Genomic DNA, 24170 nt, shown 5'->3' with positions numbered 1-24170 from the left:
GTATCTCCATTACGTTTTTATTATTATTATTTGTAGTGTTTATTTGTTGCTTTTGATCACTTTATTATTCACCAGTGGGTTTTTTAGGATGTTTGGTCTTAATGGGTTCACCTGGCTTTTTAAAAAGCTGCCATCTTCTGCTTTAATAGTAATATTCTAGAAATACAATACTTTTGTAAATATTGTAGGAACCATAGTTTTGAACCATTTGCTAAATTTACTTAGAGATACTCCATCTGAAAGGAAAAGCAAAATCATTTTCTTTTCATCTTGAATTAGGGCTCCAATATTTAAGAAACCTGATATGAACTGACCTCATCTGTACCTTCCAGGCTAATGCATGAATCAGAACTTAGCTATCAACCTGATTTCACATTTCTAAATGTTCCATTGCAGTTTTGGAGAGAAAATTCATTTGGCAATGTGGCTTTGGAGAGAAGGTATATTTTAACACACATATTTAAATAACAATTTTCATGTGGGTGTTTTTTTAATGTACATTAATGTGGAAATGGAACAAAATGGTTTTACGGATCAATACATGCAAAAGCGGCACAGACTGGAAACAGAAGGACTTGCCCACAACATACCTGGAGTGCAGTTCAGTACTGCCATTGTTGTATTTGCTTCCTCTTTCCCACACACCAAAGTCGGGCACACGATATGCCCTTTCCACACAAAATACAAGGTTTTGTATGAAGGTCACCTAAGAGAAAAAGAAAACAGAAAGGAGATGAAGGGGGAAAAGAAAAACTTGAAATACGCCAATATTTCTTCATAGTTGGATGCTACAAAATTTTCAGATGTCTCTGTTGCTCTTACTTTCTGTTTCAGTATATAGGGCAGGAGTGGGGGACATTTTTGGCTCTTGTTGGTTGTATCATTATCTGCCACCACACCTGAGGGTAATGTCATGATGATGTTAGATGATTGAGAGGTAGGTTGTCCCGCCCACCTGTCAAAGTCCCTTGTGCAACATTTGGAAGCTGTAGCACAAGGGGTTTTGCCAGACCCATGCTTGACACTTGGCAAGTACTGAGCACAGAGCTCGGAAAGTGCTTTCCGGCATTCTTGAGCTCAGCTGATGGTCAGTGAGTTCAGGTCTGATTTCTGCAGGGCTTGGCTGCAAGATTGAGTTCCCCATGGGGAACCTGGCTGCGCGACCAATTCAGTGGGCTAGAATTCACCGTCCATCAGCTGAAGGGGTGTGAGCTTAAGCCTGATTTCTGCAGGGCTCGGTAGCACAAAGCAGTTTGCATTGGCACACCAGTTAAAATGGGGGGGACTCAGTTTTAGCAGTGGTTTCAGAGCAAATTGAGAGCTCACTTTAAGCTCCTGATTCTTCCCGTGTAGCCATGTTGGTACCTGCCTATGATGGTAACGGTGGGAAGAGTGGGCATGGTTTGGGGGGAAAGGCTTCATGGACCAATATGTGACATGTGCTGGGCCAAATCTGGCCTACGGGTTAAAGGTTCCCACCCTGGCTATAGGGACCTATAACTCGGTACTGTGTTGAGTTGATTGGTCAGCAGCAGTCTGTGCTATGGCAACTGCCAACTCTTTCTCTCCTCTTCTGCATTGTTGCCAGCAGAGGAGGAGAAAGATACACAGCTACAACTGCTATAACACTGCTTAATTTCTATAAAGCACCCAAAGGACGCAACTGATTGGGCAGTATAGAGGTGCCTAAATAAATCAATATATTTTGCTGCTGAGGTTATTCTCCTATCTTCCTTCTTTCTGCCTCTTCTGGTACCATTAACTAACAAACGAGTGACAGTTGTCTTGCCTAGTGGTTGCTGCTTTTAAACAACTCTGGCATATAAATATCTTGTAAACATGTTTCTGGCTGTTCGGGGGCCTATAGAAACAGAGATTCTATTGAATGGTCTAATCTTGTCCAGGAGCCCCACACAGAGCAGACACTTCCTAGCTGACAGCTTTGCAACCACCGGCCATCTGTCTGCATCTTGTTAATCCTGCAAGAAAACTACACAGAGCCTAACACATACAAAATTGTTATTTTTTCCTCCCAGGTTGGAAACATTCAGCTTAATGGTGAACTTGGGCATTTGGATGGAAAACAAGGAAGTGATGTACAAATGGAAATAAAGGAAAGGATTAAAGGCATTTCTAAATTATACTGGTATCATCCAACCTTCAGCCACTTCCGTATGGCCATCTTGCCCACTTTTTATTAAAGTTAATAACCAACCACTACAGCTCCTGGCTTTGGACCAACTTAAAGTTTATTTATTGTAAATACTGCACATTTACAAACAAACGGAATTGAAATGAGAAGTTGTGTTTCTCTAGAAATTTCAGTGTACAAATAATTCAAGATGAAGTCTTGGCTCTGGAGTTCCAGAAGCAGAATGAATCTTGTGGAATGGGACTGACCCCTCCTCCTCCTCCCTTGCAGACCTCCTAAAAGACTCTCCAGAGCGTTGTGAGAGTCTCATGAACACTCTGCTCACTCATGGTTCCCAATATAGGTGATTCCCTCCAGGAGCCATCTGAGTCACAAAACATTCTGTTCAGAAGAGTGCCCTGCGAAGCTTTCCAGGAGGCAAAGGGGACCCAAATGTCTCCTTCCGCAAGTCCCCCCCCCCCACTGCTCAGTTGCTAAGCCATAGTTTATCAATACTCATTTTTTATTTTAAACATATACATGCCATTTCATATATGGAGTCCTGAAATGCTATTAGGCTATAGACCAGGTTCATGGATACTTAACCAGATATGGTGCATTGTATATACATCTGTTGCTTAAATAATAAAACTAGAAATAAGTTTTTTCCCCTGTTTGTAAGGATTTAACAAAATACTGCTGTTCTATGCTGGGAAACAAACCCCATTAAATTTACCCAACCATTCAAACTTGCTCAGCATTTTCATCTACTACCAGAGGCAGCTCATTTACCTCCGAGGGAAAAAGGAGTAATAATGAATTGCTTCACTGCATTCAATAGGCGTAACATCCTGCACAAGTGAATTGTCTAAATGTGAAATAAAGGAAGATGAGAGGGGGGAAGAGGTCCCAAAGAAGTCTTCAAGCATTAAAATAGACTCAGCTATACAGAAAAGGGGCTAATTCAAAGGAAGTCAAAAGCAGTTCAGAGCTAGGAGCAAATTCAAAGTGTATAACATCCAGCTGGGCAACAGAGTCTTATTACCGCCTTGCACAGCCGGATCAATTTTCATCACATGAAGAGCCGATTTGGTGTAGTGTAATGGATAAGAGTGCGAGCTGTGAACCAGTCAATCTTGGGTTCAAACCTCAGCCTAGTAGTGAACCTATCAGATGGCTGTAGGCAAGCCACTACCACTCAGTCCTCTATCTGTAAATGCCAGGATAGTTGTAAAGATTAATGAGGTTAATCAGCTGTGTCAAGTCAGGCGATTGGCTAGGTGAAATTTCTGGCAGCTGCTATATCCTGACAAAGGTAGGATGGGGAATCCTAAACCTTACCTTCCAGAACTGGTGGAGGTGATGGTGGGGGTACTGATGAGTGGCTAACGGTCTGGGTGCAGGCTACTGGCATCAATAGGGGCAACTCAGCTGGGTACTCAGCAATGAGTTAGATAGAGCACCCCATCAACACCATCAACAGATCAGGGTGGAAATCCTTTTCTCCACTCTTATCACACCGTGCAGTGGTCACTAGCAGTTCTCACCTAGCAAATCTCACCTGCCACTGTATGTAACTCAAGAGAAACACTCTGAACACACTGTTTAAATACTATCTCAAATTCTGAGAAAGTGCCATGAGCGCCAGCTACAAAATGGCTGCTGTGGGGGCATGGCACAATGCAAAATGGCTGCCACACCTAAAAAAACAAGCAAAGAGACAGGACCTCAAAATGGTATGGGCATGCTTCCTGGTCTTTGGGGGAAAGGTGCCTACATCAGCTATCACCACATTTGCTCACACAAAGAAGCTCTTTGCACCTCTCCTCTGCTTTGGGTGGAAGCGCAGGAATCCTGGCATCCACCGAAATGTGAGCAAGTTTCAGGGGGCATTTCCAGGTAATAAAGGCTGAGGCTGGGCAAACAGGAAGTGAGCAGAAAGAGCAAACAGATTGTGTAGATTTTTGAGGGGATACTTACTAAGACCTTTCACAAGAGCTGTAGGAGGTATGGTGGGTACACTTGTGCACACAAGGATCATGTTTGGAAACCCATTATACAGGCTGAATATCAGCTTTGCATGCAATTTCAATCAGGAAATCAGTCCAGAATAAAATGCTGCAACCCGCAGTTGTAAATGGAAGAGTGAATTACACATTGTGACTTTAAAGGTAGGCAGCGAGATTCAGATTTGATTGAAACAGATTGTCAAAATTCTAACTATGTTAAGACTAAAACCACATTAAAAAAACAGCGTTCAAAGGTCCATTTCTGAATATATCCATAAAAAGCAATGGTGGGGACTGTGAAATCTGTTGTGACTCATTAACGAGGACTTGCAGGGATATTTTGTATGCATTTTGAACATGTACAGTTCCTAGCACAAAAATAGGGGCATTATTCGTTATTAGTGGTAATCCCTGGTACACATACATGTACACACACAAAACCAACAAAGTAAATTCCATAAAAGAATGCAAGGTTTTAATGCACAACTTGTAATACCACTAAAAAACCCCCACTATTCCTGCTGAGATTAAGGCTTTTATATTATTTTGAAAGGCACTGATTATCCAAATCAATCTATATGGGCTTTAGAAGCAGCTGAAGGATGATGAATGAAAATGGTATGAAAGGAGAAAGTCACATTTAAATGACAGTTTGAAGTTCTACCAACCTATCCTTTATTTCCATGACAGCACCATGAATTTTGGAGAGAAGACAGATTTGTTTCACATTTGTTTCCCATCCCCTCTTCAAACAGCTCAAAGAGGGTAGCTTCCACAGGGTTACATTTTTGTTCTCACAACAACCCCATGAGGTAGGATAAACTGAGAATAGTGATAAACTGAGAATAGGAAGACTGTCATAACTCCCATTGGCCCAAGACAGCATGGCCAATGGTCAGAAATAAAGTGAGTTGTAGCCCACCAAATCTGGAAGGCTACAGGTTTCCCCATCCTGGAGCTTCATAACTGAATATGGATTTGGACCACAGTTTCCATATACAAAGCCAACACAACTAAGACTGAATGTTGAACAGAGCAATCTCTGCTGCTAGAATATTCTGAAATTGCAACAAGATGTTTAGGTTAGATTACTGCAACATATTATACATGGGACTGCCTCTGAGTTCAGAAACTTCAGCTGGTGCAGAATGCAGTGGCCAGGTTGCTCATCGGGGCAAGATGGTTTGAGCATATAACACCAATCTTGGCCCTACTGGCTGGTGATTAGTTTCCCGGCCCAATTCAAAGTGCTGGTTTTGACCAAAAACACCTAAAATGGCGCAGGACCACAATACCTCAAGGACTGCCTCTCCACATATGAACTGACCTGAACCCTACAACAATCATCTAAAGCCCTTCTTCATATGCATCCTCCATGAGAGGCCTGGAGGATAGCAAACACGAGAAAGGGCCTTTTCTGTGATGGCTCTCCACTTATTGAATGCACTCCCCATGGAAGCTTGCCTGGTGCCTTTGTTACATATCTTTAGGTGCCAGGCAAAAGCATTCCTCTTCTCCCAGGCCTTTGGCTAATTAAGCAATCTATGGCATTTTAAACTGGGGTGTGTGGGTGGTATTGTTTTTGTTTGTTACTATGGGGTGTATTTTTGTGTTTTTATATTGTAAACTGCCCAGTGGTCCTCGGGCGAAGGTCAGTATAGAAATTAAATATATAAGTAAAAGGAAAAGTTATGGGTCCCCACATATGATATTTTAAAAGCAACCCTGTGGGTGAAACCTTAGATTTAAAACAATCCAGATGCAATCCACAGAACATCTCTTAACTAAGTCGTATGGAAGACAGGCTAGCCTGGTGTAGTTAGTGTCTAAAGCATTAGGCTAGGACTAGCAAAACTTAGGGAACCATACACTTGGTGACTTTGGTACATTCCCCTTTCTATCAGCTTAACCTACCCCGTAGGGTGATTTTATGAAGACTGTAAGAATACCTTCAACATGTTCTAATGATTCATGGGGTTGGTGAATTCATACCTCATCTGTATTGTAGATAATCTGCAAACCAGATGATATCATCTCAACTAGGTAGAGGAGGAACAACGACACAGCGTTTATCTGTTAAAAGGAAAAAAGGACAAGAATGGTCAGAAAGTAAAATAAATGACCCTCAAAGCAAAAAAGAATCACCTATTATATCTCATGTTGGGTTTGTGCTCCCACTTGAATAAGAAGTCCTGCAGCAAAGTTGTCAAAAAACAAAACAAAAAACGGAGGTGGCTAAAGTGAAACTGTCAGAGTGAGCAGAAAGAACAGGAACAGATGGAGAATTAATGCATGTCCTGTACATGAAGGGGTATGTAAGCTAAGAGCTGTTGGCTTGCTCCTGTAATTAACTATCATCTGTTGAAGTACAGCCCATGGGAATATTAAAGCACATTTGGGGCATCAGGAGACGTACACGCACACAATCAATGTTGCTTACAGCGGAATCCACACAGCATCTGTTTTAGAAGGTGAAAAAAACAAAACTTTTACCTGCAGTTGGAAGTTGTGAAATTAAGCAAATTAAGTTGCGAAATTAATCTAGCTAGCTAGCTGTTTTTTGGTCTTCTGTTTTAAGCAAGCAGGGATTTATTTCAGTGCCATTCATGTCAAAATGCTTCTAGTAGATGCAAATGACAGTGCAGATGACAAAGCAAAAAGAAAAGACATACAGTGGAGGATATTACTGCATCAGGCAGTATACCCCCATCTCCCACCTTGTAAACAAAACATTCATGCAGCCTCCTGCAGAGGGAAATATTAGTCTCAATCAACTCTTCCGCATTTGATTAATAGAGTTTAAATTATATTTACGAAAAATGAGTTGTTTTCTTCTGTTAACATAATTATCTATTAGATATCAGCATCAACTGCCGTAGCACTGCCAAGATATTGCATTGTAGGGACGACAAAAAAAAGCCAAATTATCAGAGAAATGAATGCACACAAAATACAATCATTTCACAGCAGCTAAGATTACATGTTGCTTATTCATGCACCTTCAATTTGGAGATAACAAAATAGATTTTATTTATTTATTTTTTAAAGAATTGTAACCCTCCTTTCCTGTCAGTTAACAACAATAAAATGAAGAACAAGCAATTAATTACAAACAAACATCGCTAATAAAATGGCAGGAATAAAAAGAGCAACTGCCGTTAAAATAGAAAGTTTGAAACAGCAACAACAACTAAGCAGATTATGGTCTGGTGCCGAGGAGGAGGCACCACGCAAGCAGCCTTGGGGAGGGCATTGAGGGTGCTACTACCAAGAAGCCCCTTTCCCCATTTTCCAACCACTTCACCTTGATGGAGGTACCAGGAGGAGAGTGTCTGAAACCATAACAATCTGGTTTATACAGGTGCATGCCTCTTTAAGCACACAGTTCTAAGCCATAGAAAGATGCAAAGTCTGAAACCAACTGTGCTGACTAGGGCTGATGGGAATTGAAACCCAAAACATCTGGAGGGTACCAGGTTGTAAATGCCAGATAAAATGCCAGTAGTTATTCTAAAGGTGGTGATATGTATTCTGACTAACCAGTCACAGGAATTACTGTTTCATGCTCACCACAGCTTACATCCCAAAATCTTCATGATTATGGCCACATTTGTGCCATATATTTAAAGCACTGTGCCACTTTAAGCAGTCCATGGTTTATCCCAAATAACCCTTGGGAGCTGTAGTTTAAGGGTGCTGAGAGTAGTTAGGAGACCCCTCTCTTCGAAACAAAACTATGATTCTCAGAGTAGTTTACCAATCAATCCCTTTTCACAGAGAACACTGGGAACTGTAGCTCTGAGAAGGAAATAGGGGTATCCCAACAACTCTCCTCACCTTTAACAGACTACAACTCACAGAATTCTTTGGAGGAAGCCAATGTGATTGCTTAAAATGGTGTCACAGTGCTTTTAAATGTGTGGTGTGAAGTCCCACACCACACATTTAAAGGCTGCCCATGCCTAGGGGGTATTTGGACTCATGATTCTTGAAGAGCAGCCCCCCTTTGAAACCAATTTTGAAACCGAAGGAAAGCACTTTGAGCACAAGATTGGCATGCCACAAAGAAGTAAGTCCAAATTTCCACTAGAGATGTGCAAGACTCTGGTGCCCCTGGAGTAGGTCTCTAATTTAGATGCCAGCCACGGGTTTGAAAACGGCAGCTGGACCATTTTCTGAAAAGTGGTCTTAGCTCTGCTGTTCTTGCAACAACATGTCTATTCCTAAGAAGTACATCAAAAAACCTAAGAAGTACATCAAAAAAGGTAGACAAACAATGCCAATAAATGGTGATGACTAAGTTCGATGTGAGAAGGCTGGTTGAAGGTATCTGCAACATTCAGTTCAGTTCCTTTGTTTCAGCTACTGGCCATGACAAATGATAAAGTAGAATACTAAAAATAACACAATAAAACACATCAGGCAGTAAACAAAGAAATCCACATAAAAGAAAGCCTACAATGTATCAACAGCTCAATGCCAAACTAGGCTCAGCAGCAAACATAATGATTACAATCTGCAATACTGTGAGTCAAAGTAATTTTGAAGAAGCTTGCAGCCAAGGCAAAAGTAGCCATTCTAGTGAAAATTTCTTCATGGCAATTATCCAGGAGAAACTCTAATTTCCATTGGCTGGACAAATAAATTTCTGACCATAAGCAAACATGACAAAAGCAGGAAGGAAACTGCATTTGTAAATCACAGAAATGTGAACTATGAAAATCAAAGCTAAAAATTAAATGAAAAAGCAGTATCAGAGTGTATTAAGTCCTTCTTATTAATTAAGTTGTTTCCTAGTAAGTGAAGCTGAAACATGTACAAAATTACAGCATACAGCATCAGATGGTCTCAAATTTTATTTATAATACAAATGGTTTTTTAATATATATACCAAAATTACTTGCTGACAACAGCTTGTGTTGCTTCAAAGAAACCAACTTTTGGCCATTGTAGTGCTATTTTATTCAATAAGATATACAGCAGAGAGTTGGGCTACAAAACAGCTTGCTTTTAGTGGTATGTTAAAGCGGGAAAATCAATTTGCCAAGCTCCACAGTTTGGCACATCTTTAAAGAACTCTGGTCTTTAACTGAGCAGCAGGAGAAAGGAACAATACTGAAAGTCACTCAGTCCCTAAAGTATATTTAAGAATTTTATTTCATACCTGAAGATGTCCATATTCCTTGTGGGACAAGACTTCATCACCTGTGTGGGCACTGAAAACAGAATGGAGGCATTTGGATGGCTTAGGGTCTTGCTTATATTGTTGAACCTTTAGAGAGAGAAAACAGAAATGATACTCCTAAATAAATATATAGATGATTATGTTTCTATCATGAAATTATCACAAGGCACAGAAGATTATAATTGATGGGTTTACTTTTTTTTATCAAACAAAAACCCCATTATGCAATGTAAAACACTATATTCTAAATATAAAGCTAATTCTAAAGATCACCTACTGGGGAGGTAAAACCCATATTCTTACCAGTCTTATGAATAAGAGCCAGACAACAAAGGTGGCAGGATCCATCTCCAAACATAAGCTTTCTTCCACATGATTGTTAAGGGTCCAGAATGGCCTATCACATCAGTGGACTGGAAAGCCTTCCCTTTTTATGCAATTTCCACATGGCAATGGAAAATGTGGCATTATTATTATTATTACTTTGGCGAAAACCTCTGATTTCATTTTGGGGTCTTTCCTTCCAGCTATTTTTATATTTTCCCACTAGAATTCTCACTACAGAGAGATCAGAAGCAGGTCAGATTCCCCTGTCTTTCCACCGTTCCCCTTTTGAAGGAGAGCGAGCTGAGTGGCAAAACCAATATACCCTGTGGCGATTTCAATGTGAGAAGTCCTTTTAACCCTAACAGTCTAGACCCTTCCCGACTTCCAAAGTGAGTGGGGAAGGAAGGGGTCATGGAAGCCCAAGGCCTGCTCTGGATTGCTCAGGATTATTTTTGTAATGATCCCCCCCCCCCCAATCACTTCTCAATTCCCTCTGTGCCCCTCTAGCCTCGTGATATGGTCCCCCATTTACACATTTTTCACCTGTGGCCCCCACGGAATATCCTGGGACCCCCCCCAGGGGGCCATATGGTCCCCGGTTGGGAAACACTGGCCTGGAACCTAGCCTGTGGTTTTTTTCATCCCCACATAGAAAGTGTATAGAGAACATAAGATATTTAATTACCTGAGTGGTTCATCTCATTGATCTTTGGTGCACGTGGTGAAAATGAGTAATTTTGCTACCCTAAGAAAGGTAGCTATCTTCACTAGACAACTGACACAAATGCTTTATCATCACAATCAGGAACTACACTAATCTCTTCTATGAATCCATCCATCTTTATTATTGTTTAACCACAGACAATTCTAACTTACTTGAACTGGCACATGGAAAGTAATAAATCCTAGGCATATGCAATCAACAGAAAAAGGCTGACATGACCAAATGAGGTCAACCACCATCATTTTTTTAAAGTCAACAAATGTAAAGAATATTGTAAAAAATATTGATATTTGTAAATTATACAAAGCACGTGATATCTGCAAAAAAGTAAAATAAAAATGTAGCAGTGTGGAGTGCTCCTTCTGAGGATTCTATGCAATCTTGCTCTTTTCCAGGAGGTTCCATTAATGTTCCATTCTTCAGTTTTCCATTTCCTCCATTCAGCATTACATACTCAATGAGTGTGCTTGGCTGTCAATGGACAATTTGCCCCCCTTTTGCAGGTTTTTTTTAAAAAAAATCTTCTGCAAAATTTGGCATTCCCCTCAGCCTGCTGATGTTATCTTCTTGTGCATGGATGGTACTATTAGGCTACATAACGTTCCACAATGGGAGAATGAATTTACTAATGTTCTAAAGACATTATGGAAAACTGTAATACTTAATTAGCCCTTATCTTCAGAGAAGATGTGGTCTAATTTAAGTTTGAATTCAATAGCAACAAACAGAAAACGTATAGAGTTTGTTAAGACCAGGCTATAATAAGTATTACAAAACAGGTAAGAAACCATAGCCCACTCGATCAACTTGGCTAGTAAGAATGACCACTCAACTCTTGCTTGAGCTGCCTTCATCAGGAGCCATTCTACCTGGCTGCTACAGAGGGAGAAGAGAAACAATGAGATTCCCTCCACTGGCTATTTGGTAACTCCACTTCCAAAACCATGAACCCATCTCACCATGCCATTCACGCAACTCCATTATGCTACAGCATGAAAATACCTGAATTTTATCTTCCCAATCAACGCCTTTTGTATCATTTATTATTTATATGATTTTCTTTATTTTCAGTGTGTACACTCCAACTAACAATTACACAAGGTGGCTTACAATAGAAATGTAAAAGCAGTATCCAACAGCAACTTCAGCAAAAGCACAGAGCATAGAATCATAGAATCATAGAATCATAGAGTTGGAAGAGACCACAAGGGCCATCGAGTCCAACCCCCTGCCAAGCAGGAAACACCATCAGAGCACTCCTGACATATGGTTGTCAAGCCTCTGCTTAAAGACCTCCAAAGAAGGAGACTCCACCACACTCCTTGGCAGCAAATTCCACTGTCGAACAGCTCTTACTGTCAGGAAGTTCTTCCTAATGTTTAGGTGGAATCTTCTTTCTTGTAGTTTGAATCCATTGCTCCGTGTCCGCTTCTCTGGAGCAGCAGAAAACAGCCTTTCTCCCTCCTCTATGTGACATCCTTTTATATATTTGTACATGGCTATCATATCACCCCGTAACCTCCTCTTCTCCAGGCTAAACATGCCCAGCTCCCTTAGCCGTTCCTCATAAGGCATCGTTTCCAGGCCTTTGACCATTTTGGTTGCCCTCCTCTGGACACGTTCGAGTTTGTCAGTGTCCTTCTTGAACTGTGGTGCCCAGAACTGGACACAGTACTCCAGGTGAGGTCTGACCAGAGCAGAATACAGTGGCACTATTACTTCCCTTGATCTAGATGCTATACTCCTATTGATGAGGCCCAGAATTGCATTGGCTTTTTTAGCTGCCGCGTCACATTGTTGGCTCATGTCAAGTTTGTGGTCAACCAAGACTCCTAGATCCTTTTCACATGTACTGCTCTCAAGCCAGGTGTCCCCCATCTTGTATTTGTGCCTCTCATTTTTTTTGCCCAAGTGCAATACTTTACATTTCTCCCTGTTAAAATTCATCTTGTTTGTTTTGGCCCAGTTCTCTAATCTGTCAAGGTCGTTTTGAAGTGTGATCCTGTCCTCTGGGGTGTTAGTCACCCCTCCCAGTTTGGTGTCATCTGCAAATTTGATCAGGATGCCCTTGAGTCCATCATCCAAGTCGTTGATAAAGATGTTGAATAAGACCGGGCCCAAGACAGAACCCTGTGGCACCCCACTAGTCACTCTTCTCCAGGATGAAGAGGAACCATTGATGAGCACCCTTTGGGTTCGGTCAGTCAGCCAGTTACAAATCCACTGAGTGGTAGCATAGTCAAGACCGCATTTTACCAGCTTCTTTACAAGAATATCATGGGGCACCTTGTCAAATGCCTTGCTGAAATCAAGGTAGACTACATCCACTGCGTTCCCTTCATCAAGAATGTGCTGCGTTGCCACTCCACCTAAAGGCAGTAGCAGCAGTAATACATCACAAAGAGCCTTCAAAGGGTTATTTCCGCTTTGTTGGACTATCTGCATCTTAGATTACTAACCAAAAACAGCTTTCAAAAGGTGACCCATCCCTCACTCCTCAAATAAGATATAGATAAATAGATGATAGATAGAGATAGATAGATGATAGATAGATAGATAGATAGATAGATATAGATATAGATAGATAGCAGATAAGATGATACTACACAAAAAAAAAAATGTTTCAGTGCTGCCCACATCAATGTAAACAACATTACTTTTTTTTTTAAAGCTCCAAACAAACCAACAACTTCTTTATATTTGATCAGGGTCATGTCTTTTGAATTCTGGTCATAATTATAAATTATAAACTGTGCCTTAAGTACTTTGGCAGAAATACAAGTATTATGAGGAATGGTTGAAGTATGTTAAAGCCTGGATCAGAGGAGACGGAGAGGAGATATAATATCCATCTTCAAATATTCTGCTCCAGAGGGTAGGACCCAAACCAATGGATTCAAATTACAAGAAAGGAGATTCTGATCAAACATCAGGAAGAACTTTCTGGTGGTAAAAGCTATTCAAAGATGGAATGAACTCCTTCGGAAGGCAGTAGACCCTCCTTCCTTGGAGGTTTTTAAGCAGAGGTTGGATGGCCATCTATCATGTATACTTTAGTTGAAATTCCTGCATTGGCAGAGTATTGGCCTAGATGACCCTTCAAACTCTACAGTTCCATGATTCTATATATTTATTTGTCAAATTTGGCTAACAACAATAAAACAAATACGATACAAGATTATAAAGAAATATAATTGACTAATTAAGTCACCACCACTTAGGACACAACTCCTCCTCTACCTTACAAAATACATTTTAGTTTTTCTAACCTCCACTGAGGACAAGGCTCTTTCAGCAGTTACTAAGTTCTCTTTGCAGATATATTTAACACAGAAGCCTGCATACTCAAAACAATGCATTGGAAGTGCAACAGAGAGCTGCTTATTCTTCAGTTCCAGAAAATGCTCTTGGCAGCTTCAGTTCTGAGATCAACATTGATCTTTTTTTCATACCAAAGACATCTCAACATGTAAAGATTGTATCAGTTTAGCAAAGCAAATAATATTTCAGTGCTCTATCATTTGTATCTCCCTCTAATATACATGAGATCAGAGCTTAAAAATTTCAAGACAACCATTATGCAGAGGGAATACTAAGTACAAAGGTATAAAAAAAAAATTTAGAAAAAGAAACAATGTAAAAAGTATCAAGGTCCTTAAACTCTGAGGCTGTTAACAGACAAGCAATTTAAAAATACTAGGTAAAAAGGCAAAATTGATAACCTTTAATGATTAAGGAGGCATGCTATTTGGGGATTAACATAAATATTACAGGATTAGTATAAAGAAGGAATGAGGAATCCATGGACCTCCAGATGTTGGTAGACTACAATGCCCACCATCCCAGCATATTGGCCATGTTGGCAGGGCTGATGGGATTTGTACGCCAATGACGACTGGAGAGCCACAGCTTCCCCATTCTTGGTATAAAAAGAAGAAAAGCATTTAAAAAGTTTTGGACAGATGCCAGAAAATGTGCTGGTTTGTGTGTGCACACATGTGCAAACACACATACTACTAAGATTACAATATTATGTACACTAGGCAAGTTGCATTAAATTCAGTGGGACTAATTTCTAAGTAAGCAGGCACACTATTGGGGTAAGGGTCCCATCCTGTTAGAATTATCCTTACACTTTTTTATGAGGATTTCCAACTCTCATGTTCAAGAAGAAGAAACATATTCCTAATAATCAGAAGTGGATCTGAGTGAGGTTCAGGCTCAAAAGTACAGAGAAAATGGTTTAACAGTATGCTGCCTTAAATCAGGTCCATTGAGATACACTTCAGGTATTTGCTAGAGCATTCATGCTGAAAATAAATGAAGAGGAGGAGGAGGAGGAGGAGGAGGAGGAGGAGGAGGAAAGGTCCAGATCCATCTAGTCTAGTATGGCCTGTTTTGTTCTGAATAGCAATGGTCTTTTTTAATAACAAGGTAAAGGTAAAGGGACCCCTGACCATTAGGTCCAGTTGCAGACGACTCTGGGGTTGCGGTGCTCATCTCACTTTACTGGCCGAGGGAGCCGGCGTACAGCTTCCGGGTCATGTGGCCAGTATGACTAAGCCGCTTCTGGCGAACCAGAGCAGCATATGGAAACGCCGTTTACCTTCCCGCCAGCACTTGACGTGCTTTCGAACTGCTAGTGGGCAGGAGCTGGGACCGAACAATGGGAGCTCACCCCGTCACAGGGATTTGAACTGCCGACCTTTCGATCGGCAAGGCTCTGTGGTTTAGACCACAGCGCCACCCGTGTAATAATGGGGTAGGTGGGGTTAAAAAAAAATCACACCTATGACCTATCCCACAAAAGGATATGGATAAAATTGGATAAACCCTCAAATATGTTGCCTTGAGCTCCTTGGAGAGATTATATATAAATGTGATAGATAACCTGTATACCTACTATTTACTTAATAGCTATCCATGCATTTTTGTTATTCCTATTTGCTTTGGAATTGCTGTCTTCAGCATGGCACTGTGCACCATCAAATAACAGCTTACAGAAAGTGTTTAGCTTATGCTTACCAAAAGCTTAAAAGCTAAAATGAAAGAAAACACAGGACTGCAAACTCAGTTCACTTGTGCTATTCCATTTATGATTAAGTGAAGCTTATTGCAGGCATCTTCAATCTCAAGATATTGACATTGCTCACATACATAAAATGAAAATATAGGCCATGGTGTAACTATTGGTATATTAGATTACTCCTTCAAAATTCATCAGATATGGCGAGATGAGTTGGATTTTTACACTGCCATGCTGTAAATGACTGCCACCATTAGCACAACTGGTTACCTCTTTGTACTCTGGAATGAAATTAGTTCTACTGTAGCATAACATTTGAAAAGATCTTTCTTGATAATGATGTGCAATGTCAAGCCTGGGTAGACAAATTATAGGCTTGTTAAATAGCTCTGCCATCAACTAATGAATACATTCACTTTCCTATTTGTTATCATTTTAATACATTCTTTTCTTGGCACAGTATTATCAGGTTGGCTGCATGCATAGGTATCTCAAAGACTGAACATATGAAGAAAGTGTGTGTGTGTGTGTGTGTGAGAGAGAGAGAGAGAGAGAGAGAGAGAGAGAGAGAGAGAGAAGGTAAGAGGGATTCAAATAAGACTAAGAAATATTGTTTCCCAAAGTCCATAAATGGAAAAGATCAGTTATGAAAACTGAGCCATACAGTGATATTTCTATGCACACCCAGTCTGCAAGATATTACCCAGGTCATCCATTTCCCTGGCTGGAATGTTCAAACAAAATCCACTTGAATGATGGCATCTAGACAGCAGGTTAAGGCTAGTTGTAAGACTGTGGAGACCCAGCTTCTGCCCCACAGGGAAGGTTGGAGGCAATTATCTGCCCAGGCTGCTTTATTTGGCAAATGGCCATAGCTCAGTGGTAAGGCAGATACGCTGCATGCAGAAGGCCCCATGCAGTGATTGTGAAGAAGCTTCTGCGTGAGGGAAATATCTGAAAGACTGAACTTTAGGGAATTAATGTTACTGTTACTTTTACCTTTGTTGACTGGAGGGAGCCAGAGGAGACAGAAGACAACTGGAGTGGAAGGTATTACATTGATTTTTTCCACTATATCATACTATGGCCTTGGAAGGATATAACAAGAAAAAGAGACCTGGAGGTCAATTACAGTCTCCACCCCTGCTAATTCTAAAACAATATAAAATTGACAACTTCATGCTAGGTAGTTCTGGCACCCTGGAATCCTCCCTTTCTACATTGATGCACCATGATTAACACAAGGTCGAGTTTGTTTCTTAGGGTTCACTTTATTACACTGTTTAAAAATATATATATGGGGAGGGGTGGGGGAGAACACCTAGAAAAGTGAAAGGCTTGGGCATGCCTAAAGTAGCTTTTTGATCCCAGCTTTTATGCTCGTGATAAAGTACTAGTGGGAAACTAAGACTTTAAAAAGTTATTATATGGGAACATCCTTCGCTATCTTCAAGCAATATCCAATAATTACCCTTCAGGAACAAGCTCCAGTTTCATTACAGGGAAAATGGTCTCCACATACAGAGTAAATGGAAGGAAAGAAAGTTGTTCCATTTCTGAAGAGCAAGACAAGATCCTCTTGGGGACATGAGCTCATAAATAATCTTTCCTGAATTATCTCTATCAAAGATGTTTGCACAGCACCTTGTCAAATCAACCCATACAGAAAGGAGAGAAATACCTTACTTAAAGGAGACCTTGTCACATTGAATTTTTCAAAGCAGATAGATAAATAAAAGACATGTCAAGTGAATCATTCTTTTAATAGCATGGTCTGAATTCATTCTTAAAGTTCCATGATATTTTTTTTTAAGGTTTAATGAATGGGGACAATGTTTTTTTTAAAAAAATAAAAACACAGTCATACCTTGGAAGTCAAACAGAATCCGTTCCAGAAGTCCATTCGACTTCCAAAACGTTCAGAAACCAAGGCAGCCAATCGGAAGCCGCGGAAGCCACGTCGGACGTTCGGGTTTGTGGCATTCGGGAGCCAAAACGTTCAACTCACAAGGCGTTCAGGATCCAAGGTACGACTGTATCTTAATGTGATTTGTTATCCCTTAAGATCTTCTCCCCTCACATAACGGAAGAGATGGCAAGTGTGCAAAGATTATTAATCTCTCCCAAGTAGCATTTAAAAGGAGATAAATTAAAATGTGAGCTGGTTTGCTAGTTCACACAATCAACTGCATTGGACAATGTTGTTCTGAGGACACATTTCCCTCTCTACCCCCAGAAAAGTGTCCGGATAGCCGACACTTAAGAGTCATTAAGAGTCGTCAACAGGCTCATCACAGCTATCTGCCAATCACCCTTTCCACCACCCTTCTGAGTTATACCCCTCCCCACCTTCTCACTATATAGAAGGATCTGGCAACTTCTGTTTCAGTGTATCTGAAGAAGTGTGCATGCACACGAAAGCTCATACCAAGAACTAACTTAGTTGGTCTTTAAGGTGCTACTGGAAGGATTTTTGTTTTGTTTTGACTATGGCAGACCAACACGGCTACCTATCTGTAACTGGGATAGCCCCAGTTGTTCAGTGTGTATCCCATACACAAATGTTACACCACAATATAGTTTATTGATTATATATTTATTAAATGTATTTTCCCAAGTTGGGATTCAATGTGGTTTACATTTAGAACCAGCATTAGAATACAGATTGCCCTGATAGCCCAGTGATCAGCATCATCTGCTCCTTAGTTTTCAAAGGCCTGTCTAAACAGGAAGGTCTTAGCCTGCCAGCAGAAGGATAACAAAAAAGAAGCAAGTCTAAACACTCTTTGGGGAATATTCCACAATATGGCAGTAACTGCAGAAAAGGCTTTCTCTCATGTCACCACTAACCATACGTCTGATGTTGATGGGACCAAGAGAAGGTGCTCACATGAGGACCTTAGCACCTGGCCAGGTTTGTAAAAGGAGATATAATATTTACAGTAACCTGGGCCCCAAAGTCATAAAGAGCTTTAGAGGTCATAACCAGCACTTTGAATTGTCCCTGGAAATGGACCAGTTGACACATGTTGTAACCAGAATGGCAGAAAAATGCTTCCTAACACTAAGAATGGCTGAGCAACGGAGGTCATACAAATTCCTTTCCCAGATGCTTTTAAGAATGTCTTGACATTTATTGAAGGTGATTTAAAATCTCAAGAATCCTAGCTGGCTGCGTGGCTCAGTCAGTTCCAACTACACAATGTAAGCTAATTTGTACAAAAACGCTGCTGATGTAAGCAGTCTACTCATGTGAGCCATATAACAAGGTTGGAGCAAAAGCAAACAAAATCAACTGCTCCCTCCTAGAACTGGAAAATGCCACTTTTCAATTCACAGAAAAGAGCAGACTATTCACATTCCCTGCTCCCACCTGTACATCGCTCACAGAACAGCCTTGTAAATGGCTCCCACAAGTCGTTGTTGTTGTTGTTTATTTATATCCTGCCTTTTCCCCAGACTAGGATTCAAGGCAGTTTACACAAATTAAAGCAATACAGATAAAACACCAAAGGCTAAAAACATATAAGATAGTTAAAAAGCAATTAAAATATAATAGAACTAAAAGAATATAAAAACAGATCTATTAAAATACAGAGAGTAAAAACAGCACAGCACTATTTAATAACCCTTCCCTTAAAAAAAAAAGTCAGTCCCCAAAAGCCTGTTAGAATAAAACAGACTTCACCTGCTGGCTGAAAGACAACAAGGAGGGAGTTTCTAGTGTCTTGTCAAAACCAGTTTTCAGAAGAAAAAAAATCCCAACTCTATAATTTGATAGTCTATTTATTTATTTCATGAAATTTACACACCACTTGATCGTAATAATAATAATAATAATAATAATAATAATAATAATAATAATAATAATATATTATTTATACTCCGCCCATGTGGCTGAGTTTCCCCAGCCATTCTGGGCGGCTAAAAACAACAAGGCTTGTAAAAACAACAAAGCTCAAAGCAGTTTATAAAAAGATAAAACAAGAAAATCAAGGGGGGAAATACAACAATCCTTTAAAACATACCAAAGTTAAAATACCAAAACAGTTGTATATGTTTTCCATAGTGTTCCAGCTTGCTGTGCATTTTCAACATTACTTAAACCAGCAAGCTCCCATCTGTTGTTTGCTTAAGTTCCAAGAGCAACTGAAAGATGGGATTTCTGACATATATTCAGTTGTTCATTTACAACATCAGGTGCTTCTTCACCTTCACCTTTTAAACGCATTGGGCCCAGAGCCTGGGAACTGACCTTTCCTAGCAGGCTGTATTGTGGCATTACACCCATTGCCCTTTTAATTTGATTCCCAGTCGGAACATTTTTAATGCTTACAATTAACTTAATCCTTTAGAATTAAGTGTGTGCTTGTGTCCACACTGCAGAGTTTTACCTTATCAGCCTGGCGCATGTAGCAGTAGAGAATTCCTCGCATACATTTTATAGCAGAATGCTCCAGCTCGTGGGTCCTTCCCTTGTCATCATCAATACGCCTGGGTGAGAGAGATAACCCATGAAACAAATTGGAAATGCATTCAGAAGGAAGTAAAAGGTACCAGCATCCCTTTCCTGATAATTAAGTATTAAGAATGCTTTATATAGTGGCACCAGCAAACTCTGATACACTCGGGCCTTATCAACCTTGCCACAATAAAGCCAATAGGTTTTTTAAAAAATAATAACAATAATAATCAAACACCATGTCTAGGTTTCAGGAAATGAAGTCAAATAAAGGTTGCCCACAAACTTGATACCCTTTTATTTGCTAGTTTCGATTATCATCATCATTATTTCAAGGTATTACTTGCCCTTCACCATAAGGTCTAGGGTGAGTTGCAACAATTTAGAATATAGGGGACATGGGTGGCGCTGTGGGTAAAAGCCTCAGCGCCTAGGGCTTGCCAATCAAAAGGTCGGCGGTTCGAATCCCCACGGCGGGGTGCGCTCCCGTTGCTTGGTCCCAGCGCCTGCCAACCTAGCAGTTCGAAAGCACCCCCAGGTGCAAGTAGATAAATAGGGACCGCTTACTGGCGGGAAGGTAAACGGCGCTTACTGGCGGGAAGGTAAACGGCGTTTCCGTGTGCTGCGCTGGCTCGCCAGATGCAGCTTTGTCACGCTGGCCACGTGACCCGGAAGTGTCTGCGGACAGCGCTGGCCCCTGGCCTCTTAAGTGAGATGGGTGCACAACCCTAGAGTCTGTCAAGACTGGCCCGTACGGGCAGGGGTACCTTTACCTTTACTAAAAAGTTTAAAGCAAATTTTAAAGAAAGTAAATCCAAATAATTATGAATCATCAAAGGACAGGCAGAAACAATATTTTTATTTGACAAATAACTGTGACATATGGATGGTTTGCAATGTTGCTAATCATTTCTAAACAGTATGAAGTGAGCATAATGCATCAGATCCCTTTGTATTACTTCTGGGGACAGCACTGTGAAACAGGCCATTGCTTCTTCTGCCTCTCATGCCAGTATGACTCGCAGTGTTCTTACAAAAGCCATGCCCTCTCATTAAAAGGCTCCACCCACCTGGTGTACTTCAGTGTCATCATAGTGTTAGGGGTAGTGTCATGTGTGATTAAGGCATTCATACAGTTAGCTGTCACCTTAATACACTCAACGGATTTGCTCAGGACTCTTAGAATGCCAGGAAAATTAGCTTGCAGAGTGGCATTCAGCCTTCAACATACACACAAACATATGGCTCATCCCTCCTCCTTGGCCTGTTAATGCAATTACTGTATAGCATGTGAGCTCCTTAAAATTTAATGCATTACCTGGATTACCAATGGCTCAGAAAGCGGAAACCAAAAACGACAGGAGAAAATATGTGATGCATAGAGATATGCAGGATTAGGGAACAATGGCTGATATGCAGACTTATAGGGTTGAAAGTTCAATTGAGCCATTTTATTTGTTTATTTATTTAGAACATGCAAATCCCAGACTGAAGACCCAGAAGGCTCTCAGCACAGTTTACAAAAAGATACACAGTACTGGGACTGCCAAGTGCCAGCAAGCAAAGATGTGCCTTCATCATGGGATGAGTGAGATTAAACTGCACTGTCCCCCATTTTTGTCCCAGATGAGAGATGTCACCAGTGGAAGCAGTGGCCTTGTAGGTGGTGGCCGAAGGGTAAAACAAGGATGGGGACAGAAAATGCTGCTGGAATAATCCCTGAACCATATGGACACACCATGTTATTGACACTCCTGGTATTATCTTCTCATAAAATATAGATGGTGGTAGTCTGCTAGTGCCTGGGAGACCAAATTTCGAATTCCAACTTGGTGATGAAGTTCATTAGCTGGCCTGGGGGCTAGTCACCATCTCTTAGCCTAACCTACCTTGAAGAGCTGGGGACGTGGGGACCATGTATGCCTCATTGGACGAAAGGTGAGATATAAATGTAATAATTAATAACAGTGCCCTGCATTAGTAAATCTCAAGCACCAGGCGAGTTAATAATCACTGTTGCTCTACTATATCGGAGGGTGGGGAAACTGAGGCTCGGGGGCTAAATGTGGGCCTCTGGGTCTCTCTATCTGGCCTTTATGACTCTCTGCAGGCCACACTCACTAGCCCCAGCTTCACACCCTTCACAAGTGTCTGTGCTTGTCAGAAATATATGTCTGTGAAGTGTGATAATCTTTCTTGCCTGGATAGAGACTGGTGTAATGTGTGCAGGTGCCAGAAACCTCCAACAAACAGGGCATCTCGGACTTGTGAATGGGTGGAATACTGCCTTTTGTACAAAGGACCTGCATCCATTGCTCTGCCCACTTTTGCCCCTGATCCCTGCGTACCACTAGCATGCACTGCCCAAAAGTTTCTACATGAAGGAATGCGATCCTTGGGCTGAAAAGGTTTCCCTCTCTCTGTGCTACATGAATGCTTTCAATCACCACAGTGTAAGAGAGTCTAAGGCCAGAACTGAGTACTGTGCAACTGTGCACTCACTTTAAGACTTATTTCAATACTACTTGTGTGAGCTGTGCAACAAAGGTGGAGAGAACACACAGGAAATCAAAGCAAAAGCTCTCAACGAAGAGTAGGAAAAGCTTCTAGGAAGATCTTGTTTCTTTTGACAACATAGAAAGAAAAAGTAACATCTGCACAAACCTTCAGATCATCGCTACCTAGTTCTGCATGAATCCCATGGGGAGAAGGAATTAAAGCTATAATGAAAGGAAGATGTCAAGGATTCCTTCCAGAGGCACAAGTAACAGAACGCAGGAGACATTCTGGCTACCTTTTATTCACCAGTTTTAATATGTTCAGTAACTGCATTTATTACTAAGTGTTTTATAATATTTTTAGAAGCAGTGGAATGAAATTAAACATATAAATTCTAAAAGCTGACATTTCTATCTTGTAATTAAATGGAACTCCTTAGGAGGTACTCTGCTGGTTAAGAACCTTTGGGTTTTGATTTGCAGTTACCAAGGGTACTTCAGACAGAGCTGTCATTAAAAAAAAGAGAATAGGACAGGCTTTTAAAAGGTGAGTAGGTTCACCAAGAGGAAAAAAAACAGTCTGAGGAATCAAACAGTGGCAAATGAATATTTCAAGAGAAGGCACTGATAGAGCTATCCAGCTTTCAAAAACAACAAAGTCTAAGTTTAAACCAGGAAGAAAAAAAGATTTCATTGGCATATAAGTTGTTTGGCACAGAGATCATCCACACTTGATGCAAAGTCTGTGCAGGAAAACAAAATTATAATTAGCTCTTCAATGAAAATCTAGCAGAGCTGGAGCAATCCTCAAGAAGAAGAAGAAATTATCTCCCTACTGTGTGATGCTGACTGGATATAGAAGTAAATTATTCAGCATTCCCAAGTCATTTTTCTTCCCTCATAAATATATCAGTTAAACTAACACCACCTTCCTGTGTATCACACATTAGAAAAAGAATGCAGAGTTTGATGACCACAGGAAAGCAGTATTTTAAGGAGATAAACACCTTTTCGAATGAACCATAAAGAAATTTTCAAGCATTAACCCAATCGTTCTTCATATCATGAAATTCCTTGGTTGCTGTAGAATGGTTTACCCCTGCCTAAGCTGCACTGGAAGCAGAAGCAAAATCTTCCCAGAAGTCCATTAAAGCACACAATATTCTTGAATAGGTCATTGCTAATGTATGGGTGTTTTATTTTTAAAAAACCCACAGACACCATACAAAACTACAGGCAGACACAAAAAAAGACATGGTTGTATCCAATGTTGTGTGAAGTCAAAGTAACTTAGCAGTATACTTGTTCTGCTAGAGAAATGTTTTTTCGCACAAGAGAATGCATAAGGGTACTTGTGATTTGTTAACTTTACTGTGCAATAGATCACACAATCAACTTGGGGATAGGCCATAATTCAGCAGTAGAACATCTGCTTTGCATGCAGAATGTCACAGGTTCCATCCCTGGCATCTCATGGTAGAAGTGGGGGAGACTCTTGCCTGAAATCCTGGAGAGCTGCTGCTAAGTTAGTATAAACAATACTGAGTTAGATGGATCACCAGTACAACTGTTGCACTCGGTTCCTCTGTTGCAAAACATTAGAATTCACCTGTCCACTAGCAGACACAAAATATTGAGCTACAGCCATTGCATATCGTGTGTGGAAATTGTTTCAGTGTAGCTTTTGCACCATATGGGTAACATCCTTCAGGCCGTGTAGAAAGAGTTCACACTGTGGCTTCTCCACATACCATCACAGTGACAGTTTCTGGGAGTGGAGAGGCTGACATTGGGAGGAGTCACTGTAG

The 24170-nt window shown here is 40.6% G+C and overlaps 1 protein-coding gene across 11 annotated transcripts in view; it reads right to left on the bottom strand.

The window, feature by feature from the left end:
* Nucleotides 1-24170, bottom strand: part of PHKB (phosphorylase kinase regulatory subunit beta) — a 135751-nt gene that overhangs the window by 81716 nt on the left and 29865 nt on the right. For 10 of the 11 annotated variants that reach the window (XM_077931519.1, XM_077931513.1, XM_028740223.2 and 7 more), the window contains 4 exons: nt 19797-19896; nt 9305-9412; nt 6133-6213; nt 591-706 (listed from right to left, as the gene is read on the bottom strand). In XM_077931519.1, coding sequence (XP_077787645.1) covers nt 591-706; nt 6133-6213; nt 9305-9412; nt 19797-19896 — 405 coding nt within the window. Of the gene's footprint in view, nt 1-590; nt 707-6132; nt 6214-9304; nt 9413-17269; nt 17321-19796; nt 19897-24170 lie in introns of those variants that run through there. The other variant, XM_077931518.1, reaches the window with a different exon arrangement.

The sequence above is a fragment of the Podarcis muralis genome, chromosome 7 (genome assembly GCF_964188315.1).
Source record: "Podarcis muralis chromosome 7, rPodMur119.hap1.1, whole genome shotgun sequence".
NCBI lineage: Eukaryota > Metazoa > Chordata > Lepidosauria > Squamata > Lacertidae > Podarcis > Podarcis muralis.
Note: the sequence above shows the minus strand (reverse complement) of the source record. Positions and strands in the feature narration are given on the sequence as shown.